This window comes from Berghia stephanieae, chromosome 1, assembly GCF_034508935.2.
Source record: "Berghia stephanieae isolate SIO BIC M18660-M18661 chromosome 1, UCSD_Bste_1.3, whole genome shotgun sequence".
In the NCBI taxonomy this organism is placed as follows: domain Eukaryota; kingdom Metazoa; phylum Mollusca; class Gastropoda; order Nudibranchia; family Aeolidiidae; genus Berghia; species Berghia stephanieae.
This window is the reverse complement of record NC_088360.1, coordinates 43,013,008-43,035,621: the sequence shown is the minus strand read 5'-3', so window position 1 is coordinate 43,035,621 and position 22,614 is coordinate 43,013,008. Positions and strand designations below refer to the sequence as shown.

Genomic DNA, 22,614 nt, shown 5'->3' with positions numbered 1-22,614 from the left:
ATCATCATTATCATCATCATCAACACCATTATCACCAACAATATAATTGTCATTGTCATCATAATCTTCTTACACTTGGAATGGTGAATGTAAACTGGGACATCAAATAAATAAATGATAAAGATAATGAATATAACTTGCATAGTGCCTACCCCAAGTAAACAGGCTCTAGAAGCTTTACACAAAGGGAACTGTTAGAGTTGATTGAATGAAAAACAGATACCTACTTACAAGCACATGCACGAAGACCTAGTCAACATACACCTTCCATCGTGAAATATTATTTACAGTTTACAGGTCAATATTTGTTATTCTTTCTCACTTGATATTAATTTTGTTTTTCTCATCTTTGTCATGACAGGATGTTAGCAAACAGCTTCTTACGTCTATCAGAGCCACGACGCCCATTGAAGCCTGTAAGGAAAGAACGCAAAAAGGTGACAGCCCAAGCCTTGGATGGCAAAGAGGTCAGAATACTCATCAACATTATCAGAGCCTCATACATTCCTGTACGCAAGGCACCCCCAAAGTAAGTGTTGAATTATTAAAGTAAAAGTTAGCAGTTTAAGCTGTTTGTGGACTTTTGCTAATGACTTATTCATAAATCAGAGTGTAAATTTCAGTAAAGTTCATACTTTAAAATATAGATTATTAATAATTTTTCTGAATCTGTTCTAAAGATTATTTACCCTTTTAGACAGTGCCATTGTAAACGTTGCTGATTATTTCTAAGCTTTTCTTTGATTTTTCTTTTACCTTTAAGGTTCCATTTGTTGCAATGCTTTTTGAAAAAAATATTTGACTGAGCTTTTTCCATCTTATCATGTAATCAGACCTAGAGTCTATATCATTTTCTTAAAATTGAATTTAACACTTGCATATGGATAACTCCTCTATGGTGTAAGTTAGGCCCAGGTACTGTGTCAATGCTGAATAAACATAGCAAGGAGTGATGAGAAGAATTCTGCATGAATGAATCAAATCTATTTTCAGCCTAAAGCCTTCATTTTCTGTCATTGACATAAGAAATGATCTGTTATTTGTCTGGATAATGTTCCAGGGAATCTAACAGTTCAGGAATTGTTCTACAATATTTGTACCTATCACTATTAAACAATATGTGTGTTTCTGGCCTCGAGATATACCATACAGTATATGTTATACAGTAAATGTGAGGAGATATGCGATATGTATATGTACATCTCACCCTGAGATATGCGATATATATATATATATATATATATATATATATATATATATATATATATATATATATATATATTATTATTTAAAATATTTACCACAATGTTTGGGACAGTCTACATCAATGTTTCAGGCTGAAACATTGATGTAGACTATCCCAAACATTGTGGTAAATATTTTAAATAATAATTCGCTCCATTACTACATGTCGAGCACTTTTCGTACCATATTTGTATCAAACACGATTCATATAATATATATATATATTTGAATCGTGTTTGATACAAATATGGTACGAAAAGTGCTCGACATGTAGTAATGGAGCGAATTATTATTTTTTAAAATATTTACCACAATGTTTGAGACAGTCTACATTAATGTAGACTGTCTCAAACATTGTGGTAAATATTTTTTAAAAATAATATATATATATATATATATATATATATGTGTGTGTGTGTGTGTGTGTGTGTGTGTGTGTTTCTCACAGTGCAATATACACATACTATGCGTTTCTCACCATAGGATATTTGATATGTATACTTTTCACAGTAAAATACCGTAAAAATAAACAATATTTTTTTTTTTCACTGCAAGATACATTTAAATAGTTTTCTTGTTGAAATGTTTAGAGGATGTTAGAACCCTTGATTGACCATGTTTGATTGATCTTAAAATAGAATTTGGTGCATGAAATTTGAACCATGGAAAATGTTTCAGAAATTTAAGTTAAATTTTTAAAATATTTAAAAAACAGTACGTTTTTGTAAAAGGCAATTAATTTACTCAGTACTTTTATGAGCATTGTTATGCAGTTTCACCTGTTAACACTGCTCACGGGTTTATATTATATGCTTGTTGATTATATAATCACCAAGCAAAATCAATAATGCTATCACCACCACCACCATCATCATTATCATCGTCAACATCTTTTTATTTTTACCAAACAGCTTGGGCGGCACTTCAAGAGAAGGAGAAAACAGAGCAGATGGGACAGACACTGGCAATGTAGGTTTTAAAAATTTTTTCAGTCCTCCGGGTTGTTATGCAATGCTTTATCCAACCAGTTATCTCAACTCCCAAATCGTTTTAATGTTAGATTAACATTGCCCATCAAAGTATTTTTAAATCTGATGCCATGAAGTGGTTTTAGTAATGGTTTTAAGAACTATGAACTATTAAATATGATATTCTCAACTATTTGCTAAAAACTGTTTTTTCTACAGTAAGAGGTCAATGTTATTAGATAAATACTTTATAATATACAGGTTCAGACTTTTACCTCAGAATTCACAAATGTGCCATTTCAATCTCCAGGAATTAGTATGTCCATTTATTGAAGTTATGTTCCAAAGATCTCGTGTGAGAACTCGCCGTGGAGAAGGGCCAAATCCTAGCTTTAATGAGGAGCTAGAACTATTGTTAAAGTAAGTTTTTTTCTCTCTCTCTCTCTTTCCCTTTTTCCTTCTTATGAGTGAACATTAAATTGCATCTTAGTGATTTATGTCGGATGTAGAAGTAAGTCAGAAACTCTAATTGTGACACCGTAAACCTGCCTTTTTTTAAGGTCAAAAGTTTTGATTTTGTCCTTCAAAATCTTAAGCTCACCTGAAGATGTGTGTACAACAAATTCCTATTTCATTTTTATATTTACATATCAATGAAACTTTCAAATAGGTTTGCTATTGTTCTTTTTTTTTTTTTCATGTTTAACATTTTATTTATCTTTTCACCTTCATCTTCTGTTTTTGATATTTCCTTTTGTAAATATATAATGCTTATGTGATGATTGTCTAGGTTGATACTTAAAGTTGCATTTGCTTATTATTATATAACAGAGTTCCTAATGATGACTACTCTCCGTCAGCCCTACAAGCCATTGAAGATGTTATCTACCTCAATATGTTTGATGAAGTCACAGTAGATGTATTAGAGGTATTGTTTTTTTTTTTGTGTGTGTGTATGTGTGTGTGTGTGTGTGTTTTATTTTTTTCTTTCAATTTCTAGTTTTCTTGGTATTTTTTGGGGGGTTTTTTTTGTAAAACATTTGTACGTAATTTCATCACATGATATAATTTGATTTAAATAAAAATATTTAGTAGTATTTTTAGACAAAATTCTATAAAATAGATTTTCCCCCACCTTTTCTCTGCTTTCAGGACAATAGAGAGAGAGAGCGCAACGTCCATCAACGAATTGAGAAGAAGTGGCTTGGAAGTATCAAAATTCCATTTTCTACTGTTTATTTTAATAACAAGGTAATCTCACGAATACAAAAGCAGTAGAATATTATGAATTGCAATTGTTTACTCATTTTCACCCAGTTTATAGCTAATAAAACAATGAAAAGCTGTCCTTTGGAGTCATAAGGTCCATGGAGCCAGATTTTGTCCTGTTTATTGTAGAGTTGTATGCATAATAGCAATTTTACTACTCTTTTGATAGGATGCTTGTCTATTATAATGAACTTCCTACCATATCAAATAGACGCAGCTACCCAGCTCTTACTGAACCTGGGATCAACACGAGTCTCAAAACTATGTTTAACCTTTAACATTTATAGTTTACTTGAGGGACTTTAATGAGAACATCATCCATCTGGCAGTCAAAACCAATAAAGAGCAGAGTAACGTCAATTTAATTCCTTTTATACTTGTGAATTGTGTGCTCAACACCCCCCTCCCTCATATCAAATAAACCTCTCATTTATGTTAAAACATTTCTTATGTTATTAACATTTATTTTTCTTGTCTAAAGCATAAATACGGCTGTCTACAAATCCTCTAAGCTAAATAATGCAAATGGCTGTCAAGTACGATCAGTAAACCATTTTACTGATTAGTATCTTTCCATCTTTTTTTTTTCTTCTCCAATTACTGGTTTGCAATGACTTCTCACAATATAGAGAAGAAATCACGGCATGCATTTATGGCCAAATAGTACTTTGTCTCATCTTATAAGAGAGATAATTCAACTTGGTCAGTGACTTTTTTAATGATAATAATCTTAAAATTTTTGGAACTCTCTCTCCCATCACATATGAGATGCTCGGATTCGTTGACAACTTTCAAATCTCACTGAAAGTTTTATCTTATTGCATCATACTATTATCATGTTTTGTTGTTGTTAAATTGAATTCGAATCACTTTTCCATCAACACTTGTTTTACTATAATATGTTTTGTTTAATATCACTGTAAAGCGCTTGGAAACTGTGACAATGGGGTGAAGCGCTATATAAATGCCATTTATTATTATTAAAACTATGTTCAAGGCATTCTACCTTTGGTAAGGTACGTTCCAGGTAATAAATAAATAAATAAAATTCCCTTTATTCATCTCATAAGGAAAATTTGTCTTCAGGGTCTATTCCACGGAAAGACCGGAATAACCCAGGCGTCAGCTGCAGTGCAGTGCAGTGCTGCAAATTGAGTGAGGGCAAGGTGACTTGCTCAAGGCCACACAGCACAGCGATGTGTGATCGAACTATGCACCTTTCGGGTACGAAGCAAAGACCATACCGCTGAGCCATGCTGCCTCCTAGATATTACCCTACTACATTAATCAGATGTGAATGAGTACATGCTTTACAGCTTTAATGTATTTTCTAATCATTACCGTATCATTAAAATAAAAATGTTTCTGTGTGTCTGTGGGGGGTTGGGAGGTGAGGGGACTTTAGATTGACAGATTATTTGTATGCAATTTATTCTTTTAGATTGATGGGACTTTCCGCTTGGACACCCCGCCTTTCCTTCTTGGATACACTAGGGATGCTTCCCAAGTACAACCTGGAATATCAGACGTGGAGAGCAGTATCCACAAGGGTCAAGGCAGCACTTTCCTCTCCATGTTTGTCACTATAGAACCATCTCTCATCTTACCAGAACCCTTCAAAGAAAAGGTGCATGATAGTTGTCGTGTTGGAACAAAATTATGCATGTCACTTTCTGTCAATTCGTATTTTAATTTTTTTTTTGGAATTTGTGATAAATTTGAAAAGTTTTAAAATGGTATTACATTTGTTGTCTCGTTGCATGATTCAGTAAATTTCAACTGTATGATTTTTGTAATTTATGATATCTTAGATTTTAATGTTTTCCTTCTCATTTTTTTAGCTGCTAATAAAATTCCTATCATCAATGAGTTCGATTCCCTTAAAATTTCCTTTTCCTTTTACTTTTTAAAGTTATTTTGACTGTGTTGTAATTAAAAAATAACACTAAGTCTCTTTTGGATAATAAATATTCATCTGTTTTTATATTGTCTTTTTCTTCATTGTATTACAGAGAAAGGTAAATATTGTGATATTCACTGAGATAATGACTTCAGATCACAAAAATACTTGTTCATCGTTATAGTTTGTTTTTTTCACAACCCTTCTAGCGTATTTCTAATCACTTTTTGTATTCAAAAGTTGTTTGTTACTTTATTTCCCATTGGAAAGAAATATTTTTAGAAAATTAAGATTTACCTGTTATGATATCATGGATGTTTATTTGGAATACTTTTCAGGATTCTGTAAACAGTAAATGGAGACTTTTTATGTACCTTTTGTGTATGTTTCTCGAAACGTGAAATAGATATCTTGGATCATAGCTGTGGACGAAAGGATAATATTAGAATGATTCAATAGTTTTTTTTGCATCTGATACTGTACATAACATATTGAACCTGTTTAGATTAATAGCCAAATTGTTTAATTGTTTCATTGCTCAAGTTATTGCAAACTTTCTTTTTGTTTGTTTTTATTTGCCTTTGATGAATTACTATTGTTTTATGTTTTTATGTAAGGAATTTTTTAATTGAAATCTCTGAAATAAAAATCTGATTTCTGAATTTGAATACTGTACAATTTAAAATAATAAAAAATGTGGTAAAAATTGTTATAAGTCAAATTATATAAGATACATTATTGAAATAATCTTTTTCCATTCTCTTATTATGAATTGCTCAAAGACTGCTTAATTGTGATTTTAAGATAAATGGTATACTTTTGTCGTTGATCAATCGTGTTGTTTCTCAAAAATCGTATTATACATAAATTGTTTCAATTAAGGGATGCATTCATTATCAGACTCTACCATATTTGATAAAATGCTTTCTAAGTATTAAATTTCAACAGATTATGCCGAAACATTACATCTATATTGAGTGTTACACCTGATTTAAATATACTTTTTTCAGCTTGCTAGTAATGAAGAAGAAGATCTTCTACAGCATTGTGAGGTATGGCAGGCCAGGATGGAATCCAAGTATCCAAACCGACCCATCAAGACTACCGTTATGGACACTTCTGGCAAAAATGTTTTCGTGACTAGGTATTTCCGCAGCATAAAACCTCCACCTGAAGTAGAGGCTTGCACAGAACCTGCCAAAGCTATGGTAAGTTCATTATTTTAAGCATTTGTTTTTCATCTTTTTAACTTGCTATGGTTATCTCTTTACGATACAAATTACATACTATATTTTTTTCTATTTTATATCTTGTTTGAATAATCATATATTTATTGTCGAAAAATTAACTTTTTACTTATTTCGTGAGATAAGAGACCTATGTTTTAATAATGATAATACAGTTCACTCTGCTTAATCACACATCGGTTAATTGCACACTCTGCTTATACGCTACACATTCCCGAAAAACAAAATTTTGGCTATATAATCGCTCCGCTTAATCGCACACCGCTCCGCTTAATCACTTGATTGTAGTGACAACCAACAGACATATGAAATCAACAATGCTGTTGCCATTCCACACAGATTTGCGATCAATTCTTTACAATGGACAAAAATATACTCATCGGCGGTGAACTGACATCTCAGGAGCTACTGAGCTCCGTTCAGCAACACAAAAGACAAAGATAATGAAGATGAGGATGAGTCATCGGAATGTGACAAGCCACCCCTGACAAACACTGAAAAACTTGACATGGTGGACAAACAACGTCGCCAAATCTAAGAAGAATGCTTGACAGATGATCTACAAAATAGTGTGCACAGAATAGAAAGAAATCAACGCTCCACGTTACTGTATTACAAAAAATAATGTCACATTTTGTTGTCGGTTAAACATGGAAAAGAAAAGAAGAGAAAAAAGAAAAGAAAAAAAGCAACAAATAACCAAAAACAAAAAATAACGAAAACAAACAAAAACTAATACATAAATAAAAATTAAGATACATTCTAATGAAGCTATGTCTTGAATATGACATTTCCAAGCCCATAGAAAACCCAGAAGGGAACGTCCTACATGAATTACAAATGAAAGCCATGGTTTAGATGCTATTATTAGCTTCTCTGCTTAATTGCACACTCCGCTTAATCGACACACTAACCCGAACTCCTGAGGGTGTGCGATTAAGCGGAGTCGACTGTAATTATATCATCAACATCATTCTCATTTTTAAAGGTTTTAAAACTTGCATAATGTCATTTATCTTAAGTCCTCAGCATACATCTTTAATGTAAAGGCCATTTGCTCATAACTCGTCTGCTTTATTTTGTTTCTTCAATGTTATTTAGGAACTTGCAGCTCGATATGTGTCACTCATACCATTCGTGGCTGATACTACCTTGTTTCCTGGCCAATGTGATATTTGGAGTACTTGTAGCGTGAGTCTTTTATTTTTTAAAAATGTATTTTAAGATTTATATTTTATATCAACTCCTTAAATTGTCATATAATTTGTGATTGTTTTTTGGGTTGTTTTTTTTTTTTTTTTTATCAAAGTCTTGAACCCTATCATTTTGTATCTAATGAAGAACATGAACAAAATGTTTTTCAATTACAGAATTTCCACTTTTTTATGATGTAATCAGTTATTATAATAAATCATGTATAAACTAGTTCTGAGGAAATGTTTTATGAATATTTATTATTATTTTTATTTTCTTTGGCTTTCAGCAATTTATGAAGATGTTGTGTGGTGACGAAGAAGAACATGCTGTACTATTGGCCAACTTCTTCCTCGGAATGGGAAAGAATGCCTGGGTTTTATTAGGTGAGACACGGCTCAATTAAAAAATACTTAATGATTTATAAGCCATCTTCACTCTAACAATGAACAACAATCTTTTATTAACACTTTCGTCGTCCTTCCTCCAATCTCCAAGCAATAAATGTTTATTTATAGAAATCCACATTGACCTCTAATGCAATTTATTATTTTGAAAAATATATTTTGATTGGAATATTAACTAAAAATATAGTCTTTCTTTTTAACCCTATCCCCCGTATTGCGACTGATTGCGACTGTTGACATCAGTAACCTATCCTCCTGATGCGGGCTGATGCGACAGATAGACATCGTAGTTTTTAATGAGCTCTTGCAGTAGTTTTAGTTTCGTTTTCGCTCTCGGCGCAGTAACTCTTTTAAAATGAAGAGTTGCTTTTTGTTTTGGTTTTTATTTCATAAAAATCGGACCGGAACTTTAACGGATACGAATTATTGAAGATTGTTTACACTTGACAACACATGTACAATGATTTCTAGCTATGGCGTTTCAATTCATGCAATCACTGATCGATTAAACGCAAGTTGTAGATGAAAATAACTACGAAGATGATATTATTGAAGGGGAAAGTGATATAGAAAGTGACATTGATGTAGATTTTGAGCCTCTAGACTTCGATTTTGATGAAATTTCAGACGGAATCGGCAGTGAACCCCGTGATAGTGATAATGGAGAGTGGAGTTCACAACTCCAACCTATTGAAGTTGAAGAATTCACCGAATTTACTGGAGTTAAGGCTGATTTGAATGGGAGGAAGAGAACTGCATCTACAGCAGGTCTTGTCCCAAATATTACTAGCTACACAGCAGTCAATCCTGACTCGCACAAACTTACTCGAATGCCAGGACGTCACCGCACCTGTTTTCAGTGTTCCAAGGAAAAAACAAAAACAAATGCTGGTAGAACCCCAGAAACTGTTTATGGCTGTGTGGTATGTGGTATAAGACTGTGTAAAGGATCCTGCTTCTCTGAGTACCATAATTTTTGACATTTATTCACTTAAAAGGACAAAAACATGATTGAAAAGTGAAAAACAAGACTGAATTTCAACAATTGTTTTATTTTCATATTTTTTTAAAATATGTATTCATTAACAAACATCAACATGTGACATATGTACTGTTTCTATTTTAAATGACCAATTTTTTGGAATTAATTGCAATAAATTTCATTAATTAGTACATTTTCTATGATTTTTTAAAGTTTGTAACACCTTTAATAAAAAACAGTAATTAAGAGTTACGTCCCTTGGCTTAGGAGGATAAGGGTATTTGGACTTGAGTTTTTTAGGAGGGATAGGGTTAAACATATAATATACTATGCCTATATTTATTTTCAGGAGTTGCAGTGCCTGAAGGATCAACAGCCTATGTACTGTCAGAAGAAAATGGAAATTATGCTGTCTGGAATGCCAGATCTGGGGAACGATTTAATGTTTCAGACAATTATTGCCCATTACAAGTGGTTGGTTGTCTCATCAATGCTGAGAATGTGAGTATAATTTCACTCAGCTCTCCTCTTATAAATTGTAACCAAGCGCGGTAAATAGTAATAGACTTTACAAATTTTTCTGAAATAGCTCATCAGCATCAAATTATGATACCACTCTTTTGTAATTATTGTTGACACATGAAAGAATGCGCATTTGTTTATCTATGCTATGTGATATTTAATAGAATAGTAGTAGATCAATTAATTTGAAAGATTTTGTTGTTTTTGTTTTTTTCCAAAGTTGTACAAATTTATTTTTAAAGTTGTAGTTTGTTTTTTATTTTAACTTAGGATTTAGTTTAATATCACGATTTACTGGTGAGTACACGCTCTATATAAAGTGAAAAGCATTTCAAATGATGTAATTTTCTGCTACTCGAAACTCTCAATAAAAAAGCCTTTGTATATACAAAACCCATTACAGTTTGGTTGCTCATATTTCATTATTTTAAAAGTGAAACTGACAAAAATAGAAACTTAAATGGCATTCATTTACAAATGTATCGACACAATTATTCACCTTTTCACATTTTGAAAAATAATTGGATGGAGAATAATTTGTTGCTTATATGATAAATGAAAGGAGAAAAATATATTTAAAAAATGTATTATTATACTTTGTTTCATGCGCGATGTATGTAGGCTCATATTGTATCAATACCTTTCAGATATGGGTTAACGTTCAGCAATATGAGAAACCATCTCAAATGGATTTTAATGTCTCAAATACAAGTAAATGGCAACCATTTTATACCAAGTCTTTTCCTAACAGAGGGCTGGCTTCAGTTCAGGTATTTATAAAAGTCATTGGTCCATTTGTCTTTTAGAAATCTTAGTCTTGAAAACTCTATTCAGTCTACTTATTTAGAGAAATTGAGGGCTTTTGGCAAAATGCTGTTATGGATATGTTGTACAATGCATGCCATCTTAAAGCATGATGCACATGATCCTCACTTTTCTGGTGGGATTTTCTTCTACTTTAATAGGCATGTTCAATTTTCCTAATTGCATACAATTGCACACTCACAATTTGGGAGAAGTGACAAAAACTCATTTGAAATAAACCAACTTTCAAAAGAACATCACACCAGCTGGCACCTAGGGAAATCATTGAAAATTAAACTATTACCATATAGTTGTAGATCATGGTTCTTGCACTTTGATCACCTCTGCAAGTATCAGTTTGTTATTCTACCGATGTTATGAAGCAAGAAATTTGACCATACTGTTTGAGTGTTGGTGATGGTGGTTAGGTTGAGATAGATATAACTTAGAATATGTTATTTGGATATATGAGTTTTTTATTGAATTCGAAATGAGTGATATTCTTTGTATTAAGAATTCATTTAAATGCAAAATCAACACACATCAAAAGCTGACAATTTTCAACTTAGATCACTGTTAAAACATTTCAGGTCAAATTCTCCTTGTGCACATCGCATATATTCAAATTTCAAGCTAACCTATAAATTGGTGATATACGTCAGTTACAGAAAATTTTTAAGACGTTTTGCTTTCAACTCTGTCTTCAGCCCATGCAGTTGCCCTTCAAGAAAGACAAAACAATGGCAAAGTTGGTGGTTGAGCTCCAGGAACGTATTGAACAAATGCTGAAAAACAAAATCATGGAGTGGAGAAGTCGGTACATCACTCGTTGGAATCGACACTGTACTCAAATTATGAGGAAATTACTTCCAACGTGAGTGATAGATTTATTATGTATTTAAAAATTTGTTTCTATAAACAATTTCAGTATAGCTTTCATGCTATTCCTGGAGATATACCCGAATATTTATGTAACATTTGATTTTAAGCATTGATGCAGTTTATGAGGAGATGAGGTGTTGGCTCAATATTATTTTCATTCTCTAATTTTTAATTAAAATGTATTTATTCCTAGTATTATCTGCCAGCTGTCATTGAGAATGAAATCTTTCTTTCATTACTTTTAGAATGTAAGAATTATTAGGTGTTATTGCCAAGTGATTCCCAATCTGGTCATATTTTGTTATGGAACTGATGCTATATGGTGTGAATTTTACAGTAATGAATATAGATCAGTTACGAATGAATCAATCAATCTTGAAATGAGTTATTATTTTTATATGACAATAGAATGTCCAAACCTTTACAATATTTTGCCTAAAGGAAAAAATAAAACTTGCTGGCATTAAGAGAGGCACATCATTGAGATGAGTCATTTGATTAACATCACACATTAGTTTGTTTTGTATATATAGACAGTAACACTCAGTCTAAGTCCATCGGTTTTGAAGAGAAAGAAGGGGAAGGAGGAGCAGTGGGGAGTATTCCTGTTCATCTAGTCAAAACGAGGCAAATGCCACTCATGTTCCGTTTATTTGGTCATAATGATTAAAAGCATCAGATGATTAGTTTTCTTCAACGGAATAATCACGACAAATTAAATGTAATTCTATATTTGATTCATGTTTTCAATACTTTCTTAAGGTTGGAGGAAAACTGTGGCAAACCCATTGATCAGTCAAATCTGAAGGATCTGGAAGAATCTTTCAAGTCGTACAAGGTAATATTTTCACAATAGATCGTTTAGATTAAGACTTACATTAATCTATTAGATTGAAAATGGTTACAGGTAATTGTTACTTTTCAAAACATACTTCTTTTTATCACTATAATAAAATAATAACATGTCATTTTTAAAATGTATCATAAGTACATTTTCCTCTCGAAAAACGGTTTATGAGCTAGACATAACATATCTCTTTAGAAATACCCAGTTCTGGACTTCACCAAACTTTTCCACATTATTTATTCAAGGTATCTGGATTCCCCTTGAACATCCCTTACTCGGACATGAACAGTATCACTGAGGCGGTCTTCTCTACTGGAGTCCATACCCAGGAAACCAGTGATGTAGAGTTTGCTTTGGCTGTTCACGTGCATGGATACTCCAACAATGTCATGTCGATCTGGATTTATGTTGCATCTTTGATCCGGTTGAGATAACTTTATCATCATTCCTTTTTCAGTGCCTTAGATAATGTTGCTTCAGAATTTGAAAGAATTAGGGTCTGGGCTTAATTTGTAGGGTCACCCATCAACAATGAAGTTTTGTAAAATTGTGACAAAGTTGTTACACGATCATTTCAATTTCAAGCCAAGGCTAGTACATCCACTTTTGATGACAGAATGTTTTTGATGATGTTTATAATGTGTTGAAGATGAATAAAGATTGTTGTGGGGTGACAATGTGCAAATCTGCACCCTATGAAATATTGTAATTGATGATAAAAGCAAATGCAATGACAGATTTTACTCAGTGATTCAGGGCATCAATTTATAAACTTTTCACATTACTTAAAATTAGTCCCACAAAAACTGTGTGAGAATGTCTAGAGATTATATAGGAAATGAATTTGCTTCAATGTGATGCATTTCTGAATGTCCCTGCTGTTTTCGTTTTTTTTTCATTTTCAATGAAATTTATGAATTTTTGCATTGATAGTTTCAAATTTTGCAATAATTTTTCAGAAATATTAATTGGAGATCGCAAAGTGTTAAATATAGAAATGTCTTTTTACACATCCACTGTCCAGAAGTGCACTTTAAAAAAAAATACAGTTAAAGTAAACTTCTTTGATAGAATGTGTAGTTGGGCACAATAGTCAGATTTAAATTTAAATATTGCCCCAAAAAACTGATTTTGCAAACTTTTTGCAAAGAAAAATTTGCCCTTTTTGCAAATCATCCAAATTTTCTGTTGCATATCGGAGAGGATCAAATTTTGCATTTGCAATGCGGCCACAAATATAATTTTTTTTAAAACCAACTCACCCACTGCATGCACAAGTTCCAGGGAAACTTGGTCAAGAAAACCATATACATAGAATTACTAGCAGGAGTAAAGCCATGAACTCTTACTTTATGTGAATTCACTTGTTGCTTTATTAAGCGTTATTTTATTTTGCGTTTCATGACTGTCGACTTAAAAATAATCAAAATTTGATGATAAAGTGTGATGAGACCAAAATATCAGCAACTCAGAAAGCCTTTATTTTATATTTCCAAAGCCTTTACACAAAAATAGGTTGTCAGGTGTTATAAGTTATTTTTGACTGACGGCAAAATACATACCTTGTTGAATTATTTGAAAACTTGGGGTATACAAATAGGCTTTATGATTATCATCAGCACTACTATGAATGAATAACCACACGGTTATTGCCCATCGTTTAATGCAGTCACTATGAAAAGTTGAATTTCAAAATTATTTTATCTTATTCACTGGATGCTTTTATATTTTCTAATACTTAAAAATATCAGTGAACAGTTTTATATCTCGTCTGTGATAGGGGCAAGTCTTACTAATCCCCCATAACTGATGTTCACTACTTGAACTTATTGTTTATGAAATCATTATCTACATCTTTGTAGGTAGGATATATTTTCTTTGGTCGCCCATAATGACTTACACATTCATGGGATAATCTTTAATCTCCGTCCAATTTCTTCTCCCTATTTCTTTTTAATTTTTATTCTGGGAAGTAAGAGCCTTCTATAGTATGAGGTTTATAAGTCTTGTATAAAGTAAATCCTTTTATTCATTAAACAGCCTCATGATGAAGGCAAAAATATTATATTCATTTATAGTTGTATGTACGTAAATGAAATTAGCATGGTTATAAAACAAATTGATATGTATTGAATTTACAATAAAAGATAACCTCAAATTAAGGTGTTCAAATGTTATTTTATTGGCATGTTTTAAAAGACTTTTATGTCCTTACATTGAAAATTCGGTTTTTCATTTTAGGGACTTCCCACAATAACTTTTTGTATTTGTAATACTTGAAAAGTTGCTTGAATGCAAATATTCATTAATTCAATTCCAAGTCATCTATATTTAATGTCCGAAGTGGCAAGGTCACATTTGTTATCCTTATCTCTGTGACTTCCTACCTTTTTTATGGAATGAGATGGCTTAAAGTTGCTCAAGTCTTAACAGTAGTCCCTTACCTTGAAGGAAAAAGGTTGAGCTTTTATATAGCGCAATATCCACTAAAGGTGCTCAAAGCGCTTTACAAGGCAGTCGAATGTAACTCAATCCTCTCTGGGCTTGCTGGCACTTGAGGCGATGCAAGGGATCTCCACCAGGTCCTGTCAGTAGCTATTCTTGGGGACATCTCGCGGGACAGGCCTCTCTACTTTAGGTCCATCTCTACGGTACGTCTCCAAGTCTCTTTGGGGCGGCCTCGCTTCCTCTTTCCCTGGGGTGTCCATTGCAGAGCCTTCCTTATCAGTGTTTCATCGGGTCTGTAACAGACATGCCCCAGCCATTGTCATCTTCTCTTTTTACTGAGACTCTCCAGAGACTCCACTTCAGCTCTCGCTCTCAGGTCCTCATTTGAGATTGTATTTGGCCAGAATATCTTGAAGATTTGTTGCAAACATTTGTTTAGGAATACTTCAAGTTTCTGGGTGATACTCTCTGTGATCTTCCAACATTTTGAACCATAGAACAAAATGCTCAAGACATTACTTTTAAAACTCTTTATTTTAGTGCTGGAACAATCCCCTTGCTCTCTAAATTTGTTTGAGGGAGGCGACTGTCTGGTTTGCCTTACTGATTCTGATCTCTGCATTGCAGTCACCATCTGTTGTCAGTTAGCAGCCAAAAAAGTATGTGTCACAATTCTTGAATATATTCTAGAGGATTTCCATCAATAAGTACTGGATCTTTGTTTAACATGTTGATTCTCATGACTTGAGTCTTCTTGCTGTTTACTTTGAGTCCAATTGAGCTTGCTGCCGAGTTTAAACTTTCAGTCTTCTGGCATATATTCTGAAATCTATGGGAGAGTAGTCCAATGTCATCTACGGTTGAATGTAAGCGTTTGCATTTTTTCTCTGAGAGATTTTATTTATATTCAGTATATCATCTCTCTGAATGAGTATGTTTCACAAACCACCTTTTGATAGGAATCCCTTGCCACCATCTAAGACAATAAATATAATTTGCCTCAAGATAGGTACATGGATGGATTCTTACTGGAGCTTAACTCTGTTCTTTCTTTCTAATAATATTATTATAGTCTTCTGTTTTAAGAGCCTAGCAAAAGGATTTAAATAACAAAGAGGACTTTACAATATTTCGATTTAGGGTTCATTAATGCCCAACACTTTTAGGTCACTTATTACTTAAAAACGAAATCAGGGAGGACTAGAATTATTCCAAATGAAAAATGGAATAGAAATCCCACAGCAATCTTGTGTGTCTAACATGAGACTACCCAGAGTCTTATACAGAATCTGGTTTTGACAAAAATTGACACCTTAGAATACAATCAAGAGAAATGATGTACAAGATTAGATGGTCACTTCATTTTCTTGGACATCATCATAACCATCTCGTCCACCCTGGAGCACAACTCCTGATGCTCTGTATCGTAGACAAGAAGGTTAATCCTTATCCCCCGCCCTCACAAACACATGATGCCCAAAAGTCTCCAAGATACGAAATCACTCCTGCACAGCTTCAAGACTCACAGCTTGCAACTTGTAGGTCATAGGTTCAAATCCTGCTATTTTGCTATGTAAAGGTATGACCTAGGGGAAAAACAATAACCTCTTTACTCACCTAGCACAACAGCGTTGTCTCTGTTGAAAATATTATGCTAGTACTAAAAGGCTGGATGTGTCATTCTCCATACTGTGAAACACTTTGACTTGAGCAAATTTAGAGGAAATTGCATTATATATATAAAATCTCGTTCTTTTCCCACACTTTTGAGTGTCAGACAATTAAACTTTCCATCCCTCAGTCCACCCCACCTCTAAGTTTAAGTGGGGTAAAAGAAACGAAAGAGTTGCCAAGATTTAATTCTGCTGACCAAAGGTGTATTGTCAACTATGCGATTGTGATGTGTAATGCACTATTCGAAAGATGACAATACAGTCTGTGGCAAAAGAAACATATGTAGTATCTTTTTACCTATTGACCAGAATAATAATGGCAAAGCTGATCTACATATATATAACTTTGTACATTTAGAGTAAATATTGCTTGCTATCCTTATGACAATACTCCAGTATACAGCTAAATACTTTTTTGCCAGGTCTAATAGACCAAGTTATCTAATAAGGATGGGAAGCGGCCTCCGATTCCATCCTCTCTACTCTACTAAACGAGAAGGCAAAAAACAAACACAAATTCAAAATTATGGAACTCATACTCTTTGCATATGTCACTGAGAAACTCGTCGTGAAAATCTAGAAATCACAGACATCTCACATGCATACTCGAAGCCTGTACGAATGGACAAGTTAATGATGGGGTAAATCTTGATCAATGATACATGTCCTTAGAAACAGAATTATTCTGAAATGAAGGAAGACAATTCTTTTTGTTGATTTGACAGATATTTATTCATTAAAAAATAAACAAAACAGGGATTATTTATTCAAAAAGTATCAGGATGATTAACAAAGCAAACAGATCATCATAGAAAATAACAATGCATAAAAATTTGTGGAAAAAAAAGCTATTAAGAAAATATCAACAAATTTAATGAAATCCCATTTTTTATGAAGTTTTAATATCACATAATATATACATTAATCAAGTAAGTCTTTGTGCAATATTTTATGGATACTTCCACTTCTAAAGGGCATAAAATTCACCTTACATTGACGTTCGTGGTATTTAAGCATTAACAAGTTAACAAGTAATATGACAATACTGTCTGGAGTATGATCAACATACTTTGCTTTGCAGTTTTTGCTTTGTCAGCCTTCAAATGTAATCTTCACTGAATCCATTATAAATGTCTGTTGAAGCGCCCAACAATGATCTAAGTTTGGAAAGTCTCTTGGCTTTAACCACTGCTTTATAGTACACATCAGTCGTTAATTTTGTTGATGATATTATAATTATTGTAAGAGTCATGTTAATTTTGTCTTATGAATTGGAGCTTTATTGTGCATTAAAATTTGAATAGCAATGATTTCTTTAGAAGTTAACCAAGATGAGCCTAATATAAGACTATAAGGGTATATGAAGTGACAGTTGAAATCAACATTTGTCCCAGCAAATACTGACAAATTCTTTCAACAGTAGACAACTGGAACGGATTTACTACAAAACACTTTAAGACAGACAAAGTCACTACGAAGATGCATCAAAATTTTTGTTGAAATAAAGGACATTACAATAAATTTGGCGATTTATATAGTCCACATTTTCAACCATTTTGACAAGTTTGATTTTCTAAACCTTGTTGGCTATGCAAGTCTCACTATAAATAAAATGCTGTTTCATGTATGATTTCTGTCATATGTAAATTGATTCTTGGCAAGCAGTTGAAAGTTTGCCATTCAACAGTGTAGTTTATTTTAGAACAGACTATATCAGTCCTCAATGTTCACAAATAGAATGTAAATCTTCGTTTATTTAATAATACATAATGAACAGCGAACATATAATGAATCAGAAAATGAAAGAGAGGAAGGTCATAAACATGTTTTGATAAGTTCAATAATGGATAGGACTGCGTCATGGGATGTCTCTTTCAAAGCAACACTTAGTATAACTGGGATAGGAGGATTCAAAGCAGTCACAATAGTCTTTGCTATCACATGCGTCAAAGGCTGGAAAAAGATATACAGACATACAAGTTTCAAAAGTGTTATTGGACTTGAACATATATTCCTTACAAAATCACTGATAAGAATAATGCAATACAACTGTTATGCTTTTAAAGATACATCTGAAATGCTTGAATACATTTTTAGCCACTCCCGTACCCGAACTGTTGATATGCTGTGATATGTTTTAATTAATTAATAGAATTGGTAGGTCTGCTTGACATTAGTGCAGAGCTGTCCCAAGTTTAGGACCACCGGTTCTACGGTCCCTGGGAAATGAAAACTGCAAGGACCGGTTCCTTTTCGACATTGGCAATTCACAAGGCATCGTTGGGAGTTGGGACCATCAAAGAACCAGTTCTTTTTCAACATTGGCCAATCACAAGAACCGTCAAAAGATGGGACCGTGCCTGCAGTAGATGGCCGTAGAACTGCTAAGTGTAAGTGAGAGCGTAGAAGGCTCAAAACATGAAAATAGTGCTATAACACTATCCATTAAGCATGTGTGTGTGTGTGTGTGTCTGCGAAGATTAATGGAGCGGGTCAGGTCAATGTTAGTGTTAGGGAAAAGGGATTGTTAATATTTAGTGTCTGTGGCATGCTGGACCAAAAGTATGGGAAGAGTTTGTTTTGATTTGTTTTGGGTTTTTTTCCGCCTTCATTCCTTTTTTCTATTTTTGTGCGGCTATGTGGTCTTGTGTTATGACACTCGCTTTCGGATCGGAATGTCCTGGGTTCGAGCCTTGCTCTGCGCCTAGTTGAGTCCTTGAAAGACTCCTTACTCACATCCTTTCACCGTAATCAGGTGTAAAATGAGTACCTGGTCGTCAACAGTGTTGTCTCTGTCGGAAAAAAATTGTAATGTCGCCTAACAGGCGTCATGTCTCATTCTACATGTTACGTGTTGCTATTAGTCAGGGACCCATTGTAAAGCGCTTTTAAAAAAATATTTCTACCTTTGGATAGGACGCTAGTCTATCCCAAAGTACTTTTCGCCAGATCTAACAAACCCAGCTACCCATTCACTGCTGAGTAGACAGAAGGTTCAGAGAAAAAAAAAGCTCGACTGCACCCGGGATCGATCTCTGGCCTTTGCGTATAAAGAGTGCTCTATCAACTGAACTATCGGGGCCCCCAAATATTCTATTGGGCTTTTTAAAAATACAGACGTTATAACTGTTATTTTGGAAGGAAGATATAATATGTGAAACTCATATTATTTGATTAGTAAAACACCAAACGAAATTTTAATATTATTGTATTATTTTAAATGACAACAATGCGATAGAAAGGAGTGGTGACAAGAGATACTAGACAAAAGAATCGGACTTGCTAGGTTCGAAACACACACACACATCTTTAGTAGTCACATTCATTTCAAACAATAACCCATTAGAGAAGAGGGGTCATGCCTTCATCATAGATCACTGTCATTGCGATCATTTGTAGTAAATTTTTAAATTTACCCCGTATAATGGAATCGTCCAAGGCATTGGTGATTGTCATGCGCCTACTGTTCCCCCCATCTCACACACGAAAGGGCAGTTTGCGGAGTGGAGGGAGATGGTTGTCTGTGTCGATTAGTGTATAGCAAAGGGGGGTGGGTGCGATTAATTAAGTGGGATGGGTGGTGATTTGTGGAAGATAGGCAAAAGAACCGAGGCAAAGAATCGCTGGGGCAGTAGTATGGCGTGAAAATCACTGGGACCGTTGAAAGGTTATAAGAAGTAAGGACCGCCAACGGTTCTCCACTTTGGGACCGGTCCCCAGTTCTCAGCTAAAGGACAGTGGGACCGGTCCACAGCACGTCTCTACTTGACATCCCCAGAGCATTTCAATAGCTTCACAAAACCATATTTACTGATTAATATATGATCTTTGACTTTGTTTTAAACAATTTTTAAAAAAGTAAATAAATATGCTTATAAGCAAACTCTATTTGGGTGAGTTTGCTTAAAAAAGGGGTAAATCTGTAAAGTAAAAATTCTGTTTCACACCCCAAGCGTGCTTATTACTAGTATTGCTAGTTGTGCTTAAAATCGGAGTGCATAGTGACCACTGTTGTGTATTCCTAAGGATTTACCATGCTTAAGGTACATTGCAATACTTCATTTATTCCACAGCAGGCCATATGAAGGTAATTTCCACTTCATACAGCATAAGTCAGCTATTAAGCATTCTTTTTGTACTAGTGGGGGTAAATGTTCAGATGATAGAGCACTCCCTTCACAAGCAAAAGGACTGGTATCAATCCTGGTGTGGTCAGATTTTCTGACCCTCCGTGTTCATCCAGTAGCAGATGGGTAGCTGTGACTAAGATCTGGTGAAATAGACTAGCCTACTATTTAGAGACAAGCACACCTGATAATGTGTTTAGAGAGCCTTTTTTGGAGATTGTGATCATTGTCACGCTCAACATTGTGTTACTTTTTATATTACAAAACAAGACCGCTGAGCCATGTGAGCAATATGTTTTGAATTTTGATTCTATTGCAAAGGAAGATATCTTAATTATTTGCTTTCTTTTCAGAATAGGAAACAAATTGATAAACTATAGCACATTTTTCTTTCTGAAAATAAAAAACTGAAGCTTTTTTTATATTGTGGATATCCACTAAATGTGCTCAAAGTACCTTTCAAGGGTTCCCAAGCCAATAGCAACACAACATATAGGGCAAGACATGATGCCAGTAAGGCGCTACTACACTTTGTCAGAGGCGACACTACTACTTGCCAGAAACTCATTTTACACCTGGTGCATTGAGAGAATGTGAGTAAAGAGTATTTTCCTTCGACTCAACTTTGAATTGCACACAATGGGACTCAAACCAGGAACTTACCGGGCTGAAGGTGAGTGTTATACCACAAAACCACAAAGGCGCACAAAAGATAATGGTGATGATGATGATGATAATATTATGATAATACAAAAATAAACCAAACATTTTTAAACAGTATAGTACTAAACTTGCAAAATACTTAATGAAATCATTTATATGACTACAAAAAGTTACGAGATATTCATCTTCATGTACCTCATCTTTTCCAAGCAAAACATTGGTAGAAAACATTGGAATGGGACCTTGAACTTCATCACTGACAACATCTCTGGAAACCTCAACAACAGTTCCAAGTTTTTGATACTGAGTGACAATGATGAAAAGATGGTCCTCAAATTTGTTCACAACAATATCTGTTGGATGACTTGCTATCTCCGCAGTGGTCTACGAAAGAAAAGTAAAAATAAAATTACAGACAAAATTATATAAATATCATTTTTTTTTAAATCAAGAAACAAAAAAGGGCAGAATTGTTTTCTTTATAAAAAGTGATTTTCACTTTTAGACTTTTATGAAAATTTAAGTAATGAGCATGCCTGTATAAAGACAGTAAAAAATTTAAAAACTATCTTTAACATATCATTGCAAACGATGGGAATGTCAAAATAATGTTTAAATCAGACAATATCAAAGTAACAAGTTGTAGAGTAAGGATCTAAGTTGAAAAAAAAACCACTTAAAATGACGAGTGAAAGTGGGAATTTGGAATGCCGAGTGTTGGATTTCAGAAGAATCAGAAGTATCAGAAGAATCAGGCGCACGGAACGACAGACACGCTATTGCGTAAAATGACACGATTGTGTCATGACATTACTGTAAAAAATGCTGATTGGTAGTTTAAAAACAATAGATGAAAAGAGCATCAAAGTGATGTGACACTAGGTTATTTGCATTTAGAGAGAGGGGTGTGACAAGTGACAAATTTCACGGACTCTACCCTACAAGCCACGATGGATGATGATGACTTCACAGATACAGATATTAATGATAACTTATATTATTATTAGGCGATTATTCGATTTAAAAAAAAAAATGGTAGACGTCTATCATTAGAATAAATTAGGATCGTTTTGAAAATCTCATTTACAAGGATTGAGATCAACCCAATTTGATATCTATTAAATTTTTAAATTAAAGGAAAAAAAAATATTTGGGGAATCAACTCAGTAAGTTAACAGAGTAATAATTATTCCCGACTCTTACTACCTGCTTTGTTGGTACCAGCGGCGAAACCTTGTTTACAATGGATGAATCCATTCTCCCACTCGTCCCCCAGAAATTTGGGACTTGAGACTGGTATCAAACTCAAACTATTGTACTGACTGTGGAATGACTTGCGAAGGCGAATTAGAAAGTGAAAGAAGAAAATACTTTGTTTATCTTCAGCCCAAGAGACCATGAGTACTTCATACTTCATTGGGTATTATTCCAATGAA

At 33.7% G+C, this 22,614-nt stretch overlaps 2 protein-coding genes and 1 long non-coding RNA gene across 4 annotated transcripts in view; 1 reads left to right on the top strand and 2 right to left on the bottom strand.

Moving 5' to 3' along the window:
* LOC144975272 (uncharacterized) overlaps positions 1-5,791 on the bottom strand; it is a 43,497-nt gene extending 37,706 nt beyond the window's left edge. Inside the window, exons 1-2 of the long non-coding RNA XR_013645886.1 lie at positions 5,680-5,791; positions 323-414 (exon numbers count right to left, since the gene is read on the bottom strand). This is a non-coding gene — a long non-coding RNA (uncharacterized LOC144975272). The remainder of the gene's footprint in view (positions 1-322; positions 415-5,679) is intronic.
* LOC144975259 (coiled-coil and C2 domain-containing protein 2A-like) overlaps positions 1-14,425 on the top strand; it is a 52,522-nt gene extending 38,097 nt beyond the window's left edge. For both annotated transcript variants that reach the window (XM_078919193.1, XM_078919185.1), the window contains 14 exons: positions 362-529; positions 2,157-2,214; positions 2,524-2,633; positions 3,045-3,141; positions 3,366-3,464; positions 4,924-5,109; positions 6,393-6,590; positions 7,731-7,820; positions 8,113-8,209; positions 9,562-9,713; positions 10,382-10,504; positions 11,246-11,412; positions 12,183-12,258; positions 12,513-14,425. In XM_078919193.1, coding sequence (XP_078775319.1) covers positions 362-529; positions 2,157-2,214; positions 2,524-2,633; positions 3,045-3,141; positions 3,366-3,464; positions 4,924-5,109; positions 6,393-6,590; positions 7,731-7,820; positions 8,113-8,209; positions 9,562-9,713; positions 10,382-10,504; positions 11,246-11,412; positions 12,183-12,258; positions 12,513-12,701 — 1,810 coding nt within the window. In that variant the 3' untranslated portion in view covers positions 12,702-14,425. The remainder of the gene's footprint in view (positions 1-361; positions 530-2,156; positions 2,215-2,523; positions 2,634-3,044; positions 3,142-3,365; positions 3,465-4,923; positions 5,110-6,392; positions 6,591-7,730; positions 7,821-8,112; positions 8,210-9,561; positions 9,714-10,381; positions 10,505-11,245; positions 11,413-12,182; positions 12,259-12,512) is intronic.
* A 2,670-nt stretch (positions 14,426-17,095) lies between these two features.
* Positions 17,096-22,542, bottom strand: LOC144975248 (proteasome assembly chaperone 3-like). The gene is made up of 3 exons (XM_078919157.1): positions 22,385-22,542; positions 21,374-21,562; positions 17,096-18,341 (listed from the first exon to the last, which is right to left on the bottom strand). Exons 1-3 carry the CDS (start codon positions 22,433-22,435, stop codon positions 18,204-18,206), a joined length of 378 nt encoding a protein of 125 aa, XP_078775283.1. The 5' UTR covers positions 22,436-22,542; the 3' UTR covers positions 17,096-18,203.
* Positions 22,543-22,614: the final 72 nt, after the last annotated feature.